Source organism: Dendrobates tinctorius, unplaced genomic scaffold, assembly GCF_039654945.1.
Source record: "Dendrobates tinctorius isolate UK_male_01 unplaced genomic scaffold, ASM3965494v1 ptg000112l, whole genome shotgun sequence".
Classification (NCBI taxonomy): domain Eukaryota; kingdom Metazoa; phylum Chordata; class Amphibia; order Anura; family Dendrobatidae; genus Dendrobates; species Dendrobates tinctorius.
Genome location: NW_027361780.1, coordinates 2,324,200 through 2,343,305, shown reverse-complemented (window position 1 = coordinate 2,343,305; position 19,106 = coordinate 2,324,200). Strand labels below are relative to the sequence as shown.

The following is a 19,106-nucleotide window of genomic DNA, read 5'->3' as shown; positions in this document are numbered from 1 at the left end:
TCTATACACACGACAGATGTGCATTTTATCTGCCGTCACCATTTCTGCAACGCACTAAAATCGCACATGACACCAGAAAGACACATACTATCCCCGATGTGTGGGGCAAAATTATGTCTCACCTACAATGGGCGATATGCACAATGGTGAAATATTACTGCACAGCAGAAAAGAAATCAGAATACATATGGGGTAGCAGTAACATTTTAGCATGCATAGACCATTAATAATGGTAATAAGAGCCCCTATAGTATGCATTCATATCACAGCGTAGTCCATACTCTGTGTGCCATCATGTATTGCCTCCGTCCAGTAGAACATTCTCTGCAATGGGTAATGCAACTAAGGAAGAATATCTGAAAAATGGCAAGCATGGAAGCATGAGCTAATGTATGTTCCTCATATAATCAGAATTACAAACATAATGAATTATATTCCAGATCTGTAATAAGCTGGTGTGCATGAGCTTTAAAGAAGCGCTCCCATCAAAGTTTTTATCCTGTAGAAACAGGAAGTCCCTCTCCCCTGCATGAGTCATCACCCCCTTAAAGGGAACCTGCCACCCCCCCTGGAGTTTTTAAGTAAAAGAGCCACCTTGTGCAGCACTAATGCTGCATTCAGTTAAGGTGGCTCTTTTACTTATCGTCCCCTCCACCGCAGAAATAATCGTTTTTAAAAGTTGTCACACATACCTGTTTCCCCGCAATCGCTTATGATTTATTCACACTGCGGGGCTGGGAATCTTGGGCATGAGAGCCGCAGAGAACTACTGCGCATGCCCAAGATTCCCAGCTCCGCAATGTGAATAAATCATAAGCGACTGCGGGGCGGGATCTCTGGAAGCGAGACCACGCAGGCGCAATAGATGTGATAGATAGGCGCCAGGATAGGCGCCAGGATAGGCGCCAGGATGTGATGAGACAGAACTGGCAGCGCTAACTGCGCATGCCCAAGAATATATACTACAGCGCAGGCGCCAGGATTTGAAAAGAAAGATGAGGAGGCGGACCAAACAAGGCAGGAAAAAATGAGTGACGGATGTGAGGCATCTGTGTCAGAGGGGGAAAGACCTGCCCCCCGGTCAAGAAACAGGTATGTGTGACAACTTTTAAAATCGATTATTTCTGCGGTGGAGGGGACGATAAGTAAAAGAGCCACCTTGACAGAATGCAGCATTAGTGCTGCACAAGGTGGCTCTTTTTCTTAAAAACGCCAGGGGGGTGACAGGTTCCCTATAAACTCCAGACCCAGCTGCTCCTCTTTTCCCCCCTGCCAGGGTCTTTGTATAGTGATGTTGAATTGTAGTTCTAATGATGACTGATAAGGTGAAAAGAGACCTCCTGTTTGTACATAGAGCTTAGAAGGATTCAGCTAGTCAGTTTTTTATCAAGTAATCACAGACCTAATGGAAAAAGAGAAGCATTAACTGGGTAGAAAGGCAAAATGAGCAATTGTAAGTACACAGTGCCATATAATATGATGATTGCCATATATTAAGAGGACAATGGTTGTGATGCAAGGACTGCTTTAGGCTGGTTTCACACTAGCGTTTTTTAGCGCAGCGCATCGTGTGCGTCCATGCACATGTGTCCTGTGCCCCTATCTTTAACATGGGGGCGCATGGTCTAGCGTTTGCACGCGTTCGTATGCGCTTTCGTGCGCATGCATTTTTTGTAGTGTGCGTCTAGGCGCGCCGGACGCAACCTGTTGCATTTTTGGTCCGTCCGACCTGTGTCAAAAAAAAGGAATGCGCACGCTTGCGCACGGAATGCACAAAAAAAAAATCACATTACAGTCTATGGGAAGGCAGGCGTGCGCATAGACACGCGCACGCCTGCGTTTAAAATTGCATGCGTTTTAAGAGTTAACATGGCTAGAAACTGGTTAAAACGCATGCCTCTAAAAAAAGCAAACGCATGCTAAATGCATGATGCGTTTTTTTGCATGCGTTTCTATTGCACACGAATCACAGCGCTAAAAAACACTAATGTGAAACTAGCCTTAGAGAGGCTTTCCACTACATGCATATTGATTACCTATCCTTAGGATAGATAATTATCTATATTGATTATAATCAATAGCAGATCTTCGAGGAGCTGACCCCTGGCACTCCCTCACATCAGCTGTCTGTGGTGTACGGTGCGCAGCACCCCACCCCATCACACATTTAGCAGCCGTTACCAGGTCCTGCAGATAAACATCTATTATTTTAGTGTGAACTTATCTAAAAAAACTGGCAGTGGCAACTGTTGTGAGCTCATTTTCTCGTTCACCTTTGATGTCCGATGAACTCCTTCTGCTGGTGAAAGGAGGTGGTGAAACTGATTTGGATGGGAGAAACCTGTCACCTGAACAGGTGGATTGCGATTGGACATCCGGAATCTCTGAGTGGATATAAGGCAGCCGACGCCCTGTTGGGTTGCTGGTGATTTCTCTGCTCTGAGCTCTGGCCTCCAGTTCAGTTCCTGTCTTCTAAAGCTAAGTTTTGCTCTGTTATTGTTCCATGAGATTTTGACTGATTTGCTTAGTTTTGTGTTCTGCCAGCCCCGGCTGGGGCTCTGCTGAATTTCCATTTTTGTCCCTGATCGGTTAAATCTCTTTTGCTCTGTCTTCAGAATATATCGGAGTGCTGATATAGGGATTTTGAAGTCTAGTGACTTCAGGGACGTTTTTCCTATCAGACGTGTTGGGACATTTTTGGTAGGGTTTTTGCGGATTGCAGCAAGCATCTTTTCTGTCCTTTCCTAGCTAGTTAGTTGGGCCCCATCGTTTGCTCTGCCTGTCTTTCTGTCTGTGTTTGTGTTTTCATCTGTTTTCATCGACAATACATGTTGGGGGCTGTCTATTGCTTTGGGGTCTGCTCTGGGGCAGTTTAGATTTCCCCTTTCTTTCTTTAGGCTTATTTAGTTCTCCGGCTGTGAAGAGGCATCTAGGACCACCGTAGGAACGCTCCACGGCTACTGTTAGTTGTTGTGAATAGGATCAGGGGTCTGCAAACCGCTAGCTACCAACCTCTCCGGTTTTCTGGACTTAGCTTGCATTTTTGTTTTTTCCTCCTCCGGTGACTCATTCATAACAGGGTGATGAAGCAGGGCTGCACTGTTTACACCCGGCCGCTGGCGGAACAACAACGAATTAGTGTATTTCCGGTATTCAGTACCCGTGATCTGAAATTGATGATCTTCCATAAGTAGAGGTCATCAATACCATAAGCCCGGAGCATCCTTTAAAGCTGGAAAACCCCTTGAACAAATAACTAGTTTCTCTAGGTGGAAAGGAATTGATGACAAATATTCCATTCCACTGACATCTCAGCTAGTATACAAGGCATTGTGCTGTGGAGTGGCTTTGGTGGCCTACCCACTCAGAAGCCTCATATTACAAACACACATTCTCCATGGCATCAAGCAGCCCACTCTGCAAAAAATAGATTCATTAGCAGCATACAGTCTGCCAGGGTTACAGCACACTTGGCAAAGCACACAAAGGGGAAATCCTTTACCTTAAGAAGAGGAATGACAAATATCTAAAGGAACGGTTCAATTAACCAACTGGGGACTTTCTGAGACCTCATAGAAAACGGTGGCCTCTTAACATGTGAAAGGGAAACTCCGAAACCCCATGTGTAACAATTGCAGCAGCCTAGTACAGGCCAGTGTAACTCGCTGTCCATATCTGAATAACGCAAATGGAATGAATACTGACATGTGGAAAACTGCAACACATCAGATGAAGAAACAGGTACCTAAAAGCTATAAAAATAACAAAGCACGGAATGGTCTGCAGACTGCTCCTCTACAATCAATGAGGTTCATACCACTGTATTCAGTCAAGGAAAATCCTGAGGCTTACATGCAACAAGAACAGCACAAACCTATGTGCACTGCTCACACAATGTATCAGATAATTTACCTTCCAAATACCAAGACCGGATTCAATTCAATTCAATTCAAGTGTTCTTATTCACTCACAGCAAGCGGAGATTGCACAAATCATGAGGATCTGGAACACTAAGTCATTTAGAAAGTTGGGACAACTTTCTGTTATAAACAGTTAAATAGTTTTTTTCATATTTTCAAGTTAGCATATGAATCTTTAAGTTACTCCTCTGGTCACAATTGCTACAGAGTAAACCACAACCAACCTGAGCAACGCTATAACATTGTAAGTAAAACTGTAGCCAAATCTGTCAGCTCAGACGCACAGTATACATATTATATGCTACAGGTGCTTCTCACAAAATTAGTATATCATCAAAAAGTTACTTTATTTCAGTTTTTCAATACAAAAGTGAATCCCATATATTATATAGCGTCATTACAGAGTGATCTATTTCTAGTGTTTATTTCTGTTAATGTTGATGATTATGGCTTACAGCCAATGAAAACCCAAAAGTCTTTATCTCAGTAAATTAGAAAAAATAACTAAAAACACCTGCAAAGGCTTCCAAAGCGTTTAAAAAGGTCCCTCAGGCTATGTGCACACGTAGCATTTTAAAACGCTCACTAAAAACCGGACTCCTTCCCAGAAATCGCGCGTTTTTTTTCCGCGCGATTTCACCGCGATTATGATCGCGATTTTCACGTGCGATATTCAAGCACTTTCCAAGCGATTTGAAGCATCGCTTGGAAAGTGATTGACAGGTTGGTCACACGCGTCAAACATAGTGTTTGACAAGTGTGACCAGGTTTTTACTATTGAGGCTGCCTATGCGACATCAATAGTAAAAGATAGGATGTTAAAATGCTAAAAAAAAAAAAAAAAAAAAAAAAAAAAATCGCGTTATATTTACCTTCCGGCGTCCTGCGCTGCATTCCCGGGCCTCAGCGTTCCCAGTAATGCCTTGCGAGACCTGTGATGACGTAGTCTCGCGTTGCTATAGCGATCTCGCGAGACCGCTAGAGTCACGCGAGACTACGTCATTACAGGGCCTTGCCGCAAGGCATTACTGGGAACGCTGAGGCCAGGAATGCAGCGCGGGACATCGGAAGGTAAATATACCCCGATTTTTTATTTTTTATTCTTTTTTTTACAGGGGTATGGTACCCAGGGCCTGGAGGACAGTCTCCTCTCCTCCACACCGTGGGTACCAACCGCACATGAGACGCTTAACTTCGCGCATGGTGGGCATAGCCACATGCGGGAAGTAAGCGATTCTCATGCATTCCTATGGGTGCGGAATCGCGGCAATTCTTTGCGATTCCGCACAAAAGAATGAGCATGCTGTGATTTTTTCCGCGATGCGATTCCGCCACGGAAAAAAGCGCAGCATTAGCACAGCATGTGCGGAATACCATAGGAATGCATGGGGGGCGTTCTGTACACGACTTTTAAGCGTTTTCGCGCCGAAAATCGCGGCAAAAATGCTTAAAAATCGCTACGTGTGCACACAGCCTCAGTCTGTTTCAGTAGGCTCCACAATCTAACTTGACAGATGTCCAGAAGGCAATCATTAACACACTCCACACGGAGGGTAAGACACAAAAGGTCATTACTAAAGAAGCTGGCTGTTCAGAGTGCTGTATCCATGCATATTAATGGAGAGATGAGTGGAAGGAAAAAGTGTGGTAGATGTGATGGTTTGGGGAGCCATGTCATCTGCTGGTGTAGGTCCACTGTGTTTTATCAAGACCAAAGTCAGCGCAGCCGTCCATCTGCCAAAAAGCTCTTTGGAAATGGAAATTTAATTCTCCAGCAGGACCTGGCACCTGTCCACACTGCCAAAAGTACCAATAGCTGGTTTACAAACAACAATATCACTGTGTTTGATTGGCCAGCAAACTCACCTGACCTTAACCCCATAGAGAATCTATGGGGTATTGTCAACAGGAAGATAAGAGACACCAGACCCAACAATGTAGACGAGCTGATGGCTGATATCAAAGCAACCTGGGCTTCCATAACACCTCAGCAGTGCCACAGGCTGATCGCCTCCATGCTACGCTGCATTGATGCAACACAGATTCATCTCACCTCCGATTCCCCAGCACTGGCCACTACTGAGCATGTACATAAAGTGCAGCACAGATTCATCTCACCTCCAACCCCACAACAATGGTTACTAATGACCATGTACATAAAGTTCAGCACAGATTCATCTCACCTCCGACTCCGCAGCACTGGTCACTACTGAGCATGTACATAAAGTGCAGCACAGATTCATCTCACCTCCAACCCCACAACAATGGTTACTAATGACCATGTACATAAAGTTCAGCACAGATTCATCTCACCTCCGACTCCGCAGCACTGGTCACTACTGAGCATGTACATAAAGTGCAGCACAGATTCATCTCACCTCCAACCCCACAACAATGGTTACTAATGACCATGTACATAAAGTGCAGCACAGATTCATCTCACCTCCAACCCCACAACAATGGTTACTAATGACCATGTACATAAAGTTCAGCACAGATTCATCTCACCTCCGACTCCCCAGCACTGGTCACTACAGAGCATGTACATAAAGTTCAGCACAGATTCATCTCACCTCCGACTCCCCAGCACTGGTCACTACAGAGCATGTACATAAAGTACAGAACAGATTCATCTCACCTCTGACCCCACAGCACTGGCCACTACTGACCGTGTACATAAAGCGCAGCACAGATTCATCTCACCTCCGACTCCCCAGCACTGGCTACTACTGAGCATGTACATAAAGTGCAGCACAGACTCATCTCACCTCAAACTGCACAGCACTGGCCACTACTGAGCGTGTACATAAAGTACAGCACAGATTCATCTCACCTCTGACTCCACAGCACTGGCAAATACTGAGCATGTACATAAAGTGCAGCACAGATTCATCTCACCTCCGACCCCACAGCACTGGTCAATACTGAGCATTTACATAAAGTGCAGCACAGATTTATCTCACCTCCGACTCCACAGCACTGGTCACTACAGATCATGTACATAAAGTGCAGCACAGATTCATCTCACCTCCGACCCTGCAGCACTGCCTCACTACTGAGCATGAACATAAAGTGCAGCACAGATTCATCTTACCTCCGACTCCACAGCACTGGTCACTACTGAGCATGTACATAAAGTGCAGCACAGATTCATTTCACCTCCAACCCCACAGCACTGGTCACAACTGAGCATGTACATAAAGTGCAGCACAGATTCATCTCACCTCCGACCCCACAGCACTGCCTCACTACTGAGCATGTACATAAAGTTCAGCACAGATTCATCTCACCCCCGACTCCCCAGCACTTGTCACTACTGAGCATGTACTTAAAGTGCAGCACAGATTCATCTCACCTCCGACTCCACAACATTGGTCACTACTGAGCATGTACATAAAGTGCAGCACAGATTCATCTCACCTCCGACCCCAGAGCACTGGTCACTAATGAGCATGTACATAAAGTGCAGCACAGATTCATCTCACCTCTTACCCCGCAGCACTTCCTCACAACTGAGCATGTACATAAAGTGCAGCACAGATTCATCTCACCTTCGACCCCATAGCACTGGTTACTAATGAGCATGTACATAAAGTGCAGCACAGATTCATCTCACCTTCGACTCCCCAGCACTGGTCACTACTGAGCATGTACATAAAGTGCAGCACAGATTCATCTCACCTTTGACTCCACAGCACTGGCCAATACTGAGCGTGTACATAAAGTGCAGCACAGATTCATTTCACCTCCGACTCCCCAGCACTGGCCACTACTGAGCATGTACATAAAGTGCAGCACAGATTCATCTCACCTCCGACCCCGCAGCACTGCCTCACTACTGAGCATGTAAACAAAGTGCAGCACAGATTCATCCCACCTCCAACTCCACAGCACTGGTCACTACTGAGCATGTACATAAAGTGCAGCACAGATTCATCTCACCTCCGACTCCACAGCACTGGTCACTACTGGGCATGTACATAAAGTGCAGCACAGATTCATCTCACCTCCGACCCCACAGCAGTGGTCACTACTGAGCATGTACATAAAGTGCAGCACAGATTCATCTCACCTCCGACCCCGCAGCACTGCCTCACTACTGAGCATGTACATAAAGTGCAGCACAGATTCATCTCACCTCCGACCCCACAGCACTGGTCACTATTGAGCATGTACATAAAGTGCAGCACAGATTCATCTCACCTCCGACTCCCCAGCACTGGTCACTACTAAGCATGTACATAAAGTGCAGCACAGATTCATCTCACCTCCGACTCCCCAGCACTGGTCACTACTGAGCATGTACATAAAGTGCAGCACAGATTCATCTCACCTCTGACTCCACAGCACTGGTCACTACTGAGCATGTACATAAAGTGCAGCACAGATTCATCTCACCTCCGACTCCCCAGCACTGGTCACTACTGAGCATGTACATAAAGTGCAGCACAGATTCATCTCACCTCCGACTCCACAGCACTGGTCAATACTGAGCATGTACATAAAGTGCAGCACAGATTCATCTCACCTCTGACCCCACAGCACTGGTCACTACTGAGCATGTACATAAAGTGCAGCACAGATTCATCTCACCTCCGACTCCCCAGCACTGGTCACTACTGAGCATGTACATAAAGTGCAGCACAGATTCATCTCACCTCTGACTCCCCAGCACTGGTCACTACTGAGCATGTACATAAAGTGCAGCACAGATTCATCTCACCTCCGACTCCACAGCACTGGTCACTACTGAGCATGTACATAAAGTGCAGCACAGATTCATCTCACCTCCGACTCCCCAGCACTGGTCACTACTGAGCATGTACATAAAGTGCAGCACAGATTCATCTCACCTCCGACTCCACAGCACTGGTCACTACTGAGCATGTACATAAAGTGCAGCACAGATTGATCTCCACTCTAACTGCTGAAATCCTTAGATCAGGATCAGAACAGACATTTATAGGACATTTCATAACTTTCCCAAATTCTTATGAAAACCTTTAAAGCACATCCTGCACTGTGCTATTGTACCCAATTTATTATACATTTTAGGAGTCAGAGTTTTATACCAACTCCACCAAAATGGACACCTACTCCACAGCCCTGGTAGAATTGCTGCTCTACACTAAAATCAAAACCTGAACAGCTAACCCTCCATCATGCCAGTATATAAAGGAGGACTCGAAAAAAATAAAACTAGAAAAACGTATCGGCCTACACTAGGATGCAAGTCGACATTCTTGGTTACCACACACTGAAGATCTACAAAGGTAGATTACGGGTTTGTACATATCTGTAGACAAAAGGTCTAAAGGTACTGTCACACTTAGCGATGTACCAGCGATATGACGCGGTCAGGATCGCTGGTACATCGCTAAGTGGTCGCTAGTGAGCTTCCACACAGGCAGATCTTACCAGCGACATCGCTGGGGACGGGGGTCGCTACTTACCTGTCACACTAGGCGATCCTGCGTCCTCCCGCCCGGCTCCACGCTCGTCTCTCCACAGGAAGCGCCGCAGGAAGCTGACGACGAGAAACAGTCCAGCCTGTTCTCGCGCGATCAGCGATAACCAGCAGGGGGAGCGGGTTGTAGGTAAGTATCAGACATAGCGATATCGCTAGCAATATCGCTATAACGTCACAAGTTATAGCGATATTGCTAGCGATATCGCTTAGTGTGACAGGCCCTTAACAGTCTGTAGATACAATGAATGATGACGCTGACCCCTCATTTACACGCACACTTTTGGGCAGACACATCAAGCAATTTACTCCAGTAAAATTGTTCGAAATGTTGCAATTTTTTGCACAAAAATGTTGAGACTCTTTTCATTTTTCTGTAACTCTCACCTTGAAAAGTGGGTGAAAGGTTGAGCAAGCCAGAACAAATTTATCATAATTTATGCCACAAAAGTGCACTCTAGCGGCGCACATGTCTTGTCGTGAAGCATGGTAGTTAAAAGTTGTGAGAAATTCATAGTTTACTACAAAAATGTATTAAAATCTGATTGAGAACAGTATAGACATCTACTGAGACAACCTACAAGAAAACCAGAATAGTTCATGTGACCACACCATAGATAAGCATGTAACAGCGCAGTAACATGGAGTCATGGCATCAGAAATGTCGGCATTTAACAAAGGTCACAACGTTCAGAAAAGAACTTTGACTCTTTCGATTATAAGCAAAGTTTCTATTACCAGTATCTTTACACTTGGCATGTACTAGAAATACAACATAATGGTGAAGATAGCTAGGTAGGTGGATGGATGGATGGATGGATGGATGGATGGATGGATGGATGGATGGATGGATGGATAGATAGATAGACTGGATGTGTAACAATATATTGCAAATCATTTATTACCTGCAGTACATCACAGAAGAGAGTTAAAAGCACAGAATATACACTTGATTTCCTAATTCCAGGTATAGTTTGATGGGTGCAGCTTGCAGGAAAAGAACCTTATGTATGCTGACTATGCCATAATGGAAGCTATACTGCCCGACACAGCACTAGGTGCAATCTAGGAATATAACCTTCTCTTCCACTACACGCAACAAAAGGCGATATTGTCTTTAGAGAATGACGCAGTCTTCATGCTGGAAGGAAGACATGTTTAAAACTTTTTTATAAGGTTTAAACGTGTGGCTTGGCTGGGCTAGCTCTAAATTCCACCCAAACCACAAACTAAACAGTCCCTCTAATTAGCTATTTCCTTTTCAGAGCTGCAATCCCTGTAGTTTTAGTGAGTATATCATAAAAACATGTGAAACCTGTCCAACTGCCTTACATATATACTACAAGGAAAGCAACACCAAGACCCAGGGAAACGTCATCCTGCCCAGAAACCTGGAATAGCCTATGGGGAAAATTAAAGGAATCTTAACAGGTTTTTACAAGGAGTGACACTTATTAGCAAAGACGCAACCAGATAAAATTTCACATTTGCGATGGATTAATTAGGCTGGGTTCACATATATCCATTGTATCAGGCTCAGTTTTTTGAGCCTGATGCAACTAAACAGGATTACAAGCGAATCCATCAGTTGTCATCAGGCTTTCTTACCATTTTACTGGCAGGCGCTGGTCTAGAGCTGGATCAGAATGTTACATGAAATACAGATTATATATATATATAAAGACATATATATATATATATATATATATATATATATACACACACACAACGTATATTATATATAGTTATTTATTATGTTTTGCTTAAATAGCGCCATCATATTCCATAGAGCACTATTTACATTATCATCGATGTCCCCCAGGGGCTCACGATCTAAATTCCCTATCAGCTTGAGATCTTGTAAGCACTAAGAAGCTGCCTAGCACTCTGAAAATGGTTGAGGCCCACAAAGCAGAAAGCTATAAGAAGATAACAAATCGTTATCAAGTTGCCCTTTCCTCAGTTTGAAATGTAATTTAGAAATGGCAGTTAACAGGAACAGTAGAGGTCAAGATAAGGTCTAGAAGACCAAGCAAAATTTCAGTGAGAGCTGCTCGTAGGATTGCTAGTGAGGCAAATCAAAACCTCTGCCTGACCACAAAAGACCTTCAGAAACATTTAGCAGACTCTAAAGTTGTGGTATATTGTTCTACTGTTCAGAGCCATCTGCAAAAATATGGCCCTCACAGTTCTCTCTGAACATCAATGGAAATCTGTGGCTAGCCTTCAATGCATGCAAGACGATACAAGAATCTTACAGACGACCCAAGAATCTCACAGAACTGGAAAAATTTTCCAAGGAAGAATGGATGAAAATTTCTCAAACAAGAACTGAAAGACTCTTGTCTGGCTACAAAAAGCGTTTACAAGCTGTGATACTTTCAAAAGGGGGTGCTACTAGGTACTAACCATGCAGGGTGTCAAAACTTTTACATTGGCCCATTTTCCTTTTTCTAATTTTTAAAATATAAAAGATGGAAATATATATTATTTTGTTTCCTAAAATACAAAAGAAATGTGTCACCCTTAACTTTTTTTTTTTAATATTTATTTATAACCGTCTGCAAACAAGATAAGAATCAGTAACAAACATGGCATATAAAGAAAAAGAAGGACATAACAATATCCAGAAAGTGTAGCTTGAAAGACTCAAAGGAAGACGGGGTTATTCAGTATAACAAAGATCATTTCATCTTCAACGTGCTTAACTGTTCACAATAACGGCAATTTTGTCCAGGGGGGGGAACTTTTGCATGCCACTGTACAACAAATCAAACCAACCAGGATATAGCGAAATATATGTTAACACACCAAGAAGTCAGCAAAAATTCATCCGTGGGAAAATTTAGTAAGCATTATTCTAATTTTAGGTCTAATTCAATATATCCTCAAGTGGCCTGAGCTGAGGGACAAACAAAAAATTGTAACATGGTGCTAAATATGAAGCACCTTCTGACAAAAGAGTGATGAAGATGAAGCTTTGATAGGTTTTGCCCAAAGGCCTAACGACTACCATAATCACACTTTGTGCAGGCCTGATTTTCGTGAGACAAGTCTACAAAGTTGGCTTACTGATAGACCAAAGTAGGTCTGTGCTTTCGCCGAAACTCAAGGGCCTTATATGATGATCGATCCTACGACTGTTCATAAAGAAAAATCATTCCTGAATTGAGAGTCCTCAGTGGTTGATACCTGAAAAGATGGTAACAAATTACAAGCTTTCCAGACTACTCAGGTCTCTTCGCCAGTTAGCCATTAAAAGTATCAACCACTGAGGACTCTCAATTCTGAATGTTCTTCTATCTACTGGCTAACACGGTACAAAGATATACATCTTCCCAGTCATTCCTGCCTGTACATTGTCAGTGAGCAAACAATCAGCCATAGTTCCCTTGATTGTCACTGATAGTAACTGTTACGCTGACCTAAAGATGATGCGTGGTGGTCAGTACATGCAGGGTACATGCCAACAACAGCGGCCTAGAGGGATTCACAGGGACAATAGTACAATCTCATCATGATAACTGCATCACACACTATATAGTAGACGGGGCTGATTTCAGGCAGTATACCTGCCCATGGAAGGGGGCCTTCCAGAGCTCTATTCATCCCCAAAGGGTCATTAATATCAATTAAGCCGTTCTCTAAGGACTCACTGCTGTCCCTCACTAGGCCGCAGCTGAAGCCTGAGCTGGCCATGACAATGAAGCAGTGCTGTCAGTAGTCTCGAGGGATGGAGCATTGGAAATACTACAAGCGTCAACTGTACAACTCAGTGATGAAGTAATAATTGAGCGGGCACGAACCACCCAGCAGTAGGCCTGTATGCCCACTCAGTGGTAACAAGCAGAAGGATACAACTGAGAGAAACTACAAAGACCACATAAAAGAACATTTATAGCAAGCGTGATCACCGGTACAGGAAGTAAACGGCTTGGGAGACGAAGCTATCAGAACAAGCAGGAAGTAGGAAGAGCGAGGTAAAGGCAGAGGATCAGGAGCAAAGGATCTGGCTACGATTAAGGACATTGATCTTTTCACCATCTGAGATGGACTTCAATCTGCGGACAATAAATTAGTAAATCTTCTATCTTCAGAAGAGTGCTGAACCTCCTATATTTGTACTACACAAAATAGCTTATAGTTACAAAAAAAAGATTTAGGAGCAAAAAAGATTAAAAAGGCGGCCGTAACCACTATTTGGTGAGATCTACAGGTCATGTAATGTAGGTGAGACATTAGATTAGTGGAAAACCCACTGAAATGGTGTCGATGAGCCAAAAATATATAGCATCTATGGACAGCTTTAGCCTCCCCTGCCATCTTGGGACCACTACTCACAGACTGCTCTGCCATCTCTTGTCCACTTGTCACAGCCATCACTGTCACCTCATGTCCGCTAATCACAGCCATCCCTGTCACCTCATGTCCGCTAATCAGACTCCCCTGCCATCTCTTGTCCACTTGTCACAGCCATCCCTGTCACCTCATGTCCGCTAATCACAGCCATCCCTGTCACCTCATGTCCGCTAATCAGACTCCCCTGCCATCTCGTGTCCGCTAATCACAGCCATCCCTGTCACCTCATGTCCGCTAATCACAGCCATCCCTGTCATCTCATGTCCGCTAATCACAGCCATCCCTGTCACCTCATGTCCGCTAATCACAGCCATCCCTGTCACCTCATGTCCGCTAATTACAGCCATCCCTGTCACCTCATGTCCGCTAATCACAGCCATCCCTGTCACCTCATGTCCGCTAATCACAGCCATCCCTGTCACCTCATGTCCGCTAATCACAGCCATCCCTGTCATCTCATGTCCGCTAATTACAGCCATCCCTGTCACCTCATGTCCGCTAATCACAGCCATCCCTGTCACCTCATGTCCGCTAATTACAGCCATCCCTGTCACCTCATGTCCGCTAATTACAGCCATCCCTGTCACCTCATGTCCGCTAATCACAGCCATCCCTGTCACCTCATGTCCGCTAATTACATCCATCCCTGTCACCTCATGTCCGCTAATCACAGCCATCCCTGTCACCTCATGTCCGCTAATCACAGCCATCCCTGTCACCTCATGTCCACTAATCAGACTCCTCTGCCATCTCGTGTCCGCTAATCAGACTCCTCTGCCATCTCGTGTCCACTAATCACAGCAATCCCTGTCACCTCATATCCACTAATCAGACTCCTCTGCCATCTCGTGTCCGCTAATCAGACTCCTCTGCCATCTCGTGTCCCCTAATCAGACTCCTCTGCCATCTCGTGTCCACTAATCAGACTCCTCTGCCATCTCGTGTCCACTAATCAGACTCCTCTGCCATCTCATGTCCGCTAATCAGACTCCTCTGCCATCTCGTGTCCGCTAATCAGACTCCTCTGCCATCTCGTGTCCACTAATCAGACTCCTCTGCCATCTCATGTCCACTAATCAGACTCCTCTGCCATCTCGTGTCCACTAATCAGACTCCTCTGCCATCTCGTGTCCGCTAATCAGACTCCTCTGCCATCTCGTGTCCGCTAATCAGACTCCTCTGCCATCTCACGTCCACTAATCACAGGTTCTCCTATTATGTGTCCACTAGTCGTGGATTCTTTTGCCATCTCATGCCCACTAATCTCAGACTCCTCTGCCATCTCGTGTCCACTATTTGCGCACATTTCCTGTCCCCTTATCACAGATCGCCCTGCCATCTTGTGTCACTAACCTGCTATCTTCTGCCTTGATAATGACAGCAGAACATATTTTTCTCCAACCCAAAGACCACATGAAAGTTGAAGCTGATGGCCACAATGCTGATGATTCTGACTGGGACCCTGGCGGGCGCTCCAATCACCATGTGCTACCTGTGGTCCATGATTGCTGCCAGTGGTCCTGGGGACAGCGCAGGCTACATAAGCACTATATATAATGTAGGGACATCTCTAGGAACCAACGCTCAGAGCAGCCATTCTCCCCACAGCACCCAGGAGTCTGCTGGAGCCTGTGATGCCAGTGATGGAGAGCAGTGTCACCTGCCAGCAGCACAGGCCTCTCAGCACAGGCTGCCCATCCATCCAGCCATAGCTGTGGCTGCAGACGGTCGCAGCCTCCGCGGATTACTCTCTTGCCGAACATACACATAGCAGGGTGCTAGATTTATTCATTAACTCATTCCTTGCCGGACACAAGTGGAGATCTCAGCCTGCAAACGGCAGCACACGGGCCTCACAGGGTCAAGTGCACGAGCATCTTAACCCTGCCACCGCTGGCGCCCGGGTGCATGCTGGCGGTGAAGTTGCCCCGGTCTCGTCACCCACCTCCAGGGTCCGGATCTCCTGCTGTGTCAGGTCGTTAGAGGCGGCGCACTGAGTGCGGAGCCCCCGCAGGTTGGACATGGAGATGTCGATCATGTTCTGGATGAGCTCGCAGTGCTCCCGGGCGGACAGGGCCGACCTCTCCCCGCTCCCCAGCACGTCGCCTCCCGGCTTCTTGTCTAGCAGCTTCCGACTCTCCATCTTCTCGGCATCGGGAAGAGGTGATTACACCAGGACAGCGACCTCTCCTCCGGGCACTGTGCAAAATGTGCGATCAGATCGGATGGATCGTGCGTGCGGGATCGGCCATGTAGGTTTACCGATGTGCGAGGATAAAGGTGCCAGAGCGCCGGGCATCCATGCAGGGTGGGGATTACAGAAAGTCCATCCGATCCTCGTCACTCCCCCAGCGATGCCCGGACCGGGGAGGGAGGGGTCGCGACCGGCGACTTATCGTGATGCCAGCCAAATAATAGTGAGGGGAGTCATATCCTGACAGCAGCGCCGCACAGCACTCGCCGATCGCTTCCCCCTCTCTGGGCTTTTTAATGTCAGGCAGAGCTCGGGTCACAGGCAAGGGATTGTGGGGCTTGTAGTCTCCAGCAGGAGATCACACACTTGTGCAGGGGATGCTGCTGTCACTTGTCTGCTGCGGAATACTTTCACTTTAGATTAGAAGCCGCTCGAGCCCTGAGTGCTGCTGACAGTCACTGTGTATAGTGACTACCAATAGTCACTGCTTATAGTCACTGCTTATATCTGATAGTCACTGCTTATAGTCACTGCTTATATCTGATAGTCACTGCTTATAGTCACTGCTTATATCTGATAGTCACTGCTTATAGTCACTGCTTATATCTGATAGTCACTGCTTATAGTCACTGCTTATATCTGATAGTCACTGCTTATAGTCACTGCTTATATCTGATAGTCACTGCTTATAGTCACTGCTTATATCTGATAGTCACTGCTTATAGTCACTGCTTATATCTGATAGTCACTGCTTATTGCTGGGAGTCACTGCTGGTAGTCACTACTTAATGCTGGGAGTCACTGCTGACAGTCACTGCTTATTGCTGGGAGTCACTGCTGGTAGTCACTACTTAATGCTGGGAGTCACTGCTTATATCTGATAGTCACTGCTTATAGTCACTGCTTAATGCTGGGAGTCACTGCTTATGTCTGATAGTCACTGCTTATAGTCACTGCTTATATCTGATAGTCACTGCTTATAGTCACTGCTTATATCTGATAGTCACTGCTTATAGTCACTGCTTATATCTGATAGTCACTGCTTATAGTCACTGCTTATATCTGATAGTCACTGCTTATAGTCACTGCTTATATCTGATAGTCACTGCTTATAGTCACTGCTTATATCTGATAGTCACTGCTTATTGCTGGGAGTCACTGCTGGTAGTCACTACTTAATGCTGGGAGTCACTGCTGACAGTCACTGCTTATTGCTGGGAGTCACTGCTGGTAGTCACTACTTAATGCTGGGAGTCACTGCTTATATCTGATAGTCACTGCTTATAGTCACTGCTTAATGCTGGGAGTCACTGCTTATGTCTGATAGTCACTGCTTATAGTCACTGCTTAATGCTGGGAGTCACTGCTTATATCTGATAGTCACTGCTTAATGCTGGGAGTCACTGCTGGTAGTCACTGCTTATTGCTGGGAGTCACTGCTGATAGTCGCTGCTTATTATAGTCACTGCTTATTACTGGTAGTCACTGCTTATATCTGATAGTCACTGCTTAATGCTGGGAGTCACTGCTGATAGTCGCTGCTTATTATAGTCACTGCTTATTGCTAGGAGTCACTGCTTATATCTGATAGTCACTGCTTAATGCTGGGAGTCACTGCTTATTGCTGGTAGTCACTGCTTAATGCTGGGAGTCACTGCTTATATCTGATAGTCACTGCTTAATGCTGGGAGTCACTGATGGTAGTCACTGCTTATTGCTGGTAGTCACTGCTTATTGCTAGTAGTCACTGCTTATTGCTGGAAGTAACTGCTTTTTGCTAGTAGTCACTGCTTATTGCTAGTAGTCACTGCTTATTGCTGGAAGTCACTGCTGGAAGTCACTGCTTATTGCTGGTAGTCACTGCTGGTAGTCACTGCTTATTGCTGGAAGTCACTGCTTATTGCTAGTAGTCACTGCTTATTGCTAGTAGTCACTGCTTATTGCTGGAAGTCACTGCTTATTGCTGAAGTTGCTGCTTATTGCTGGTAGTCACTGCTTATTGCTGGAAGTCACTGCTTATTGCTAGTAGTCACTGCTTATTGCTGGAAGTCACTGCTTATTGCTGAAAGTCACTTCTTATTGCTGGTAGTCACTGCTTATTGCTGGAAGTCACTGCTTATTGGTAGTAGTCACTGCTTATTGCTGGAAGTCACTGCTGGTAGTCACTGCTTATTGCTGTTAGTCACTGCTTATTGCTGGAAGTCACTGCTTATTGCTGGTAGTCACTGCTTATTTCTGGAAGTCACTGCTTATTGGTAGTAGTCACTGCTTATTGCTGGAAGTCACTGCTTATTGCTGAAAGTCACTGCTTATTGCTGGTAGTCACTGCTTATTGCTGGAAGTCACTGCTTATTGGTAGTAGTCACTGCTTATTGCTGGAAGTCACTGCTTATTGCTGAAAGTCACTGCTTATTGCTAGTAGTCACTGCTTATTGCTGGAAGTCACTGCTTATTGCTGGAAGTCACTGCTGGTAGTCACTGCTTATTGCTGGTAGTCACTGTTTATTGCTGTTAGTCACTGCTTATTGCTGGAAGTCACTGCTTATTTCTGGTAGTCACTGCTTATTGCTGGAAGTCACTGCTGGTAGTCACTGTTTATTGCTGGTAGTCACTGCTTATTGCTGGAAGTCACTGCTTATTGCTGGAAGTCATTGCTGGTAGTCACTGCTTATTGCTGGTAGTCACTGTTTATTGCTGTTAGTCACTGCTTATTGCTGGAAGTCACTGCTTATTTCTGGTAGTCACTGCTTATTGCTGGAAGTCACTGCTGGTAGTATCTGCGTAGTGCTGGGAGTAAATGTAGGTTGTTACTACTGGTAGTCACTGCTTATTGCTGGTAGTCAGTGCTTATTGCTGGAAGTCACTGCTTGTAGTCACTGCTTATTGCTAGTAGTCACTGCTTATTGCTAGTAGTCACTGCTTATTGCTGGAAGTCACTGCTGGTAGTCACTGTTTATTGCTGGTAGTCACTGCTTATTGCTGGAAGTCACTGCTGGTAGTCACTGCTTATTGCTGGTAGTCACTGCTTATTGCTAGTAGTCACTGCTTATTGCTGGAAGTCACTGCTGGTAGTCACTGCTTATTGCTGGTAGTCACTGCTTATTGCTAGTAGTCACTGCTTATTGCTGGAAGTCACTGCTGGTAGTCACTGCTTATTGCTGGTAGT

General features: G+C 45.4%; 1 protein-coding gene across 1 annotated transcript in view; it reads right to left on the bottom strand.

Moving 5' to 3' along the window:
* The window catches only part of KSR1 (kinase suppressor of ras 1), a 223,855-nt gene extending 207,636 nt beyond the window's left edge, over nucleotides 1-16,219 (bottom strand). The window contains exon 1 of the mRNA XM_073589733.1: nucleotides 15,692-16,219. Coding sequence (XP_073445834.1) covers nucleotides 15,692-15,889 — 198 coding nt within the window. The 5' untranslated portion in view covers nucleotides 15,890-16,219. The remainder of the gene's footprint in view (nucleotides 1-15,691) is intronic.
* Between the last annotated feature and the right edge of the window lie 2,887 nt (nucleotides 16,220-19,106).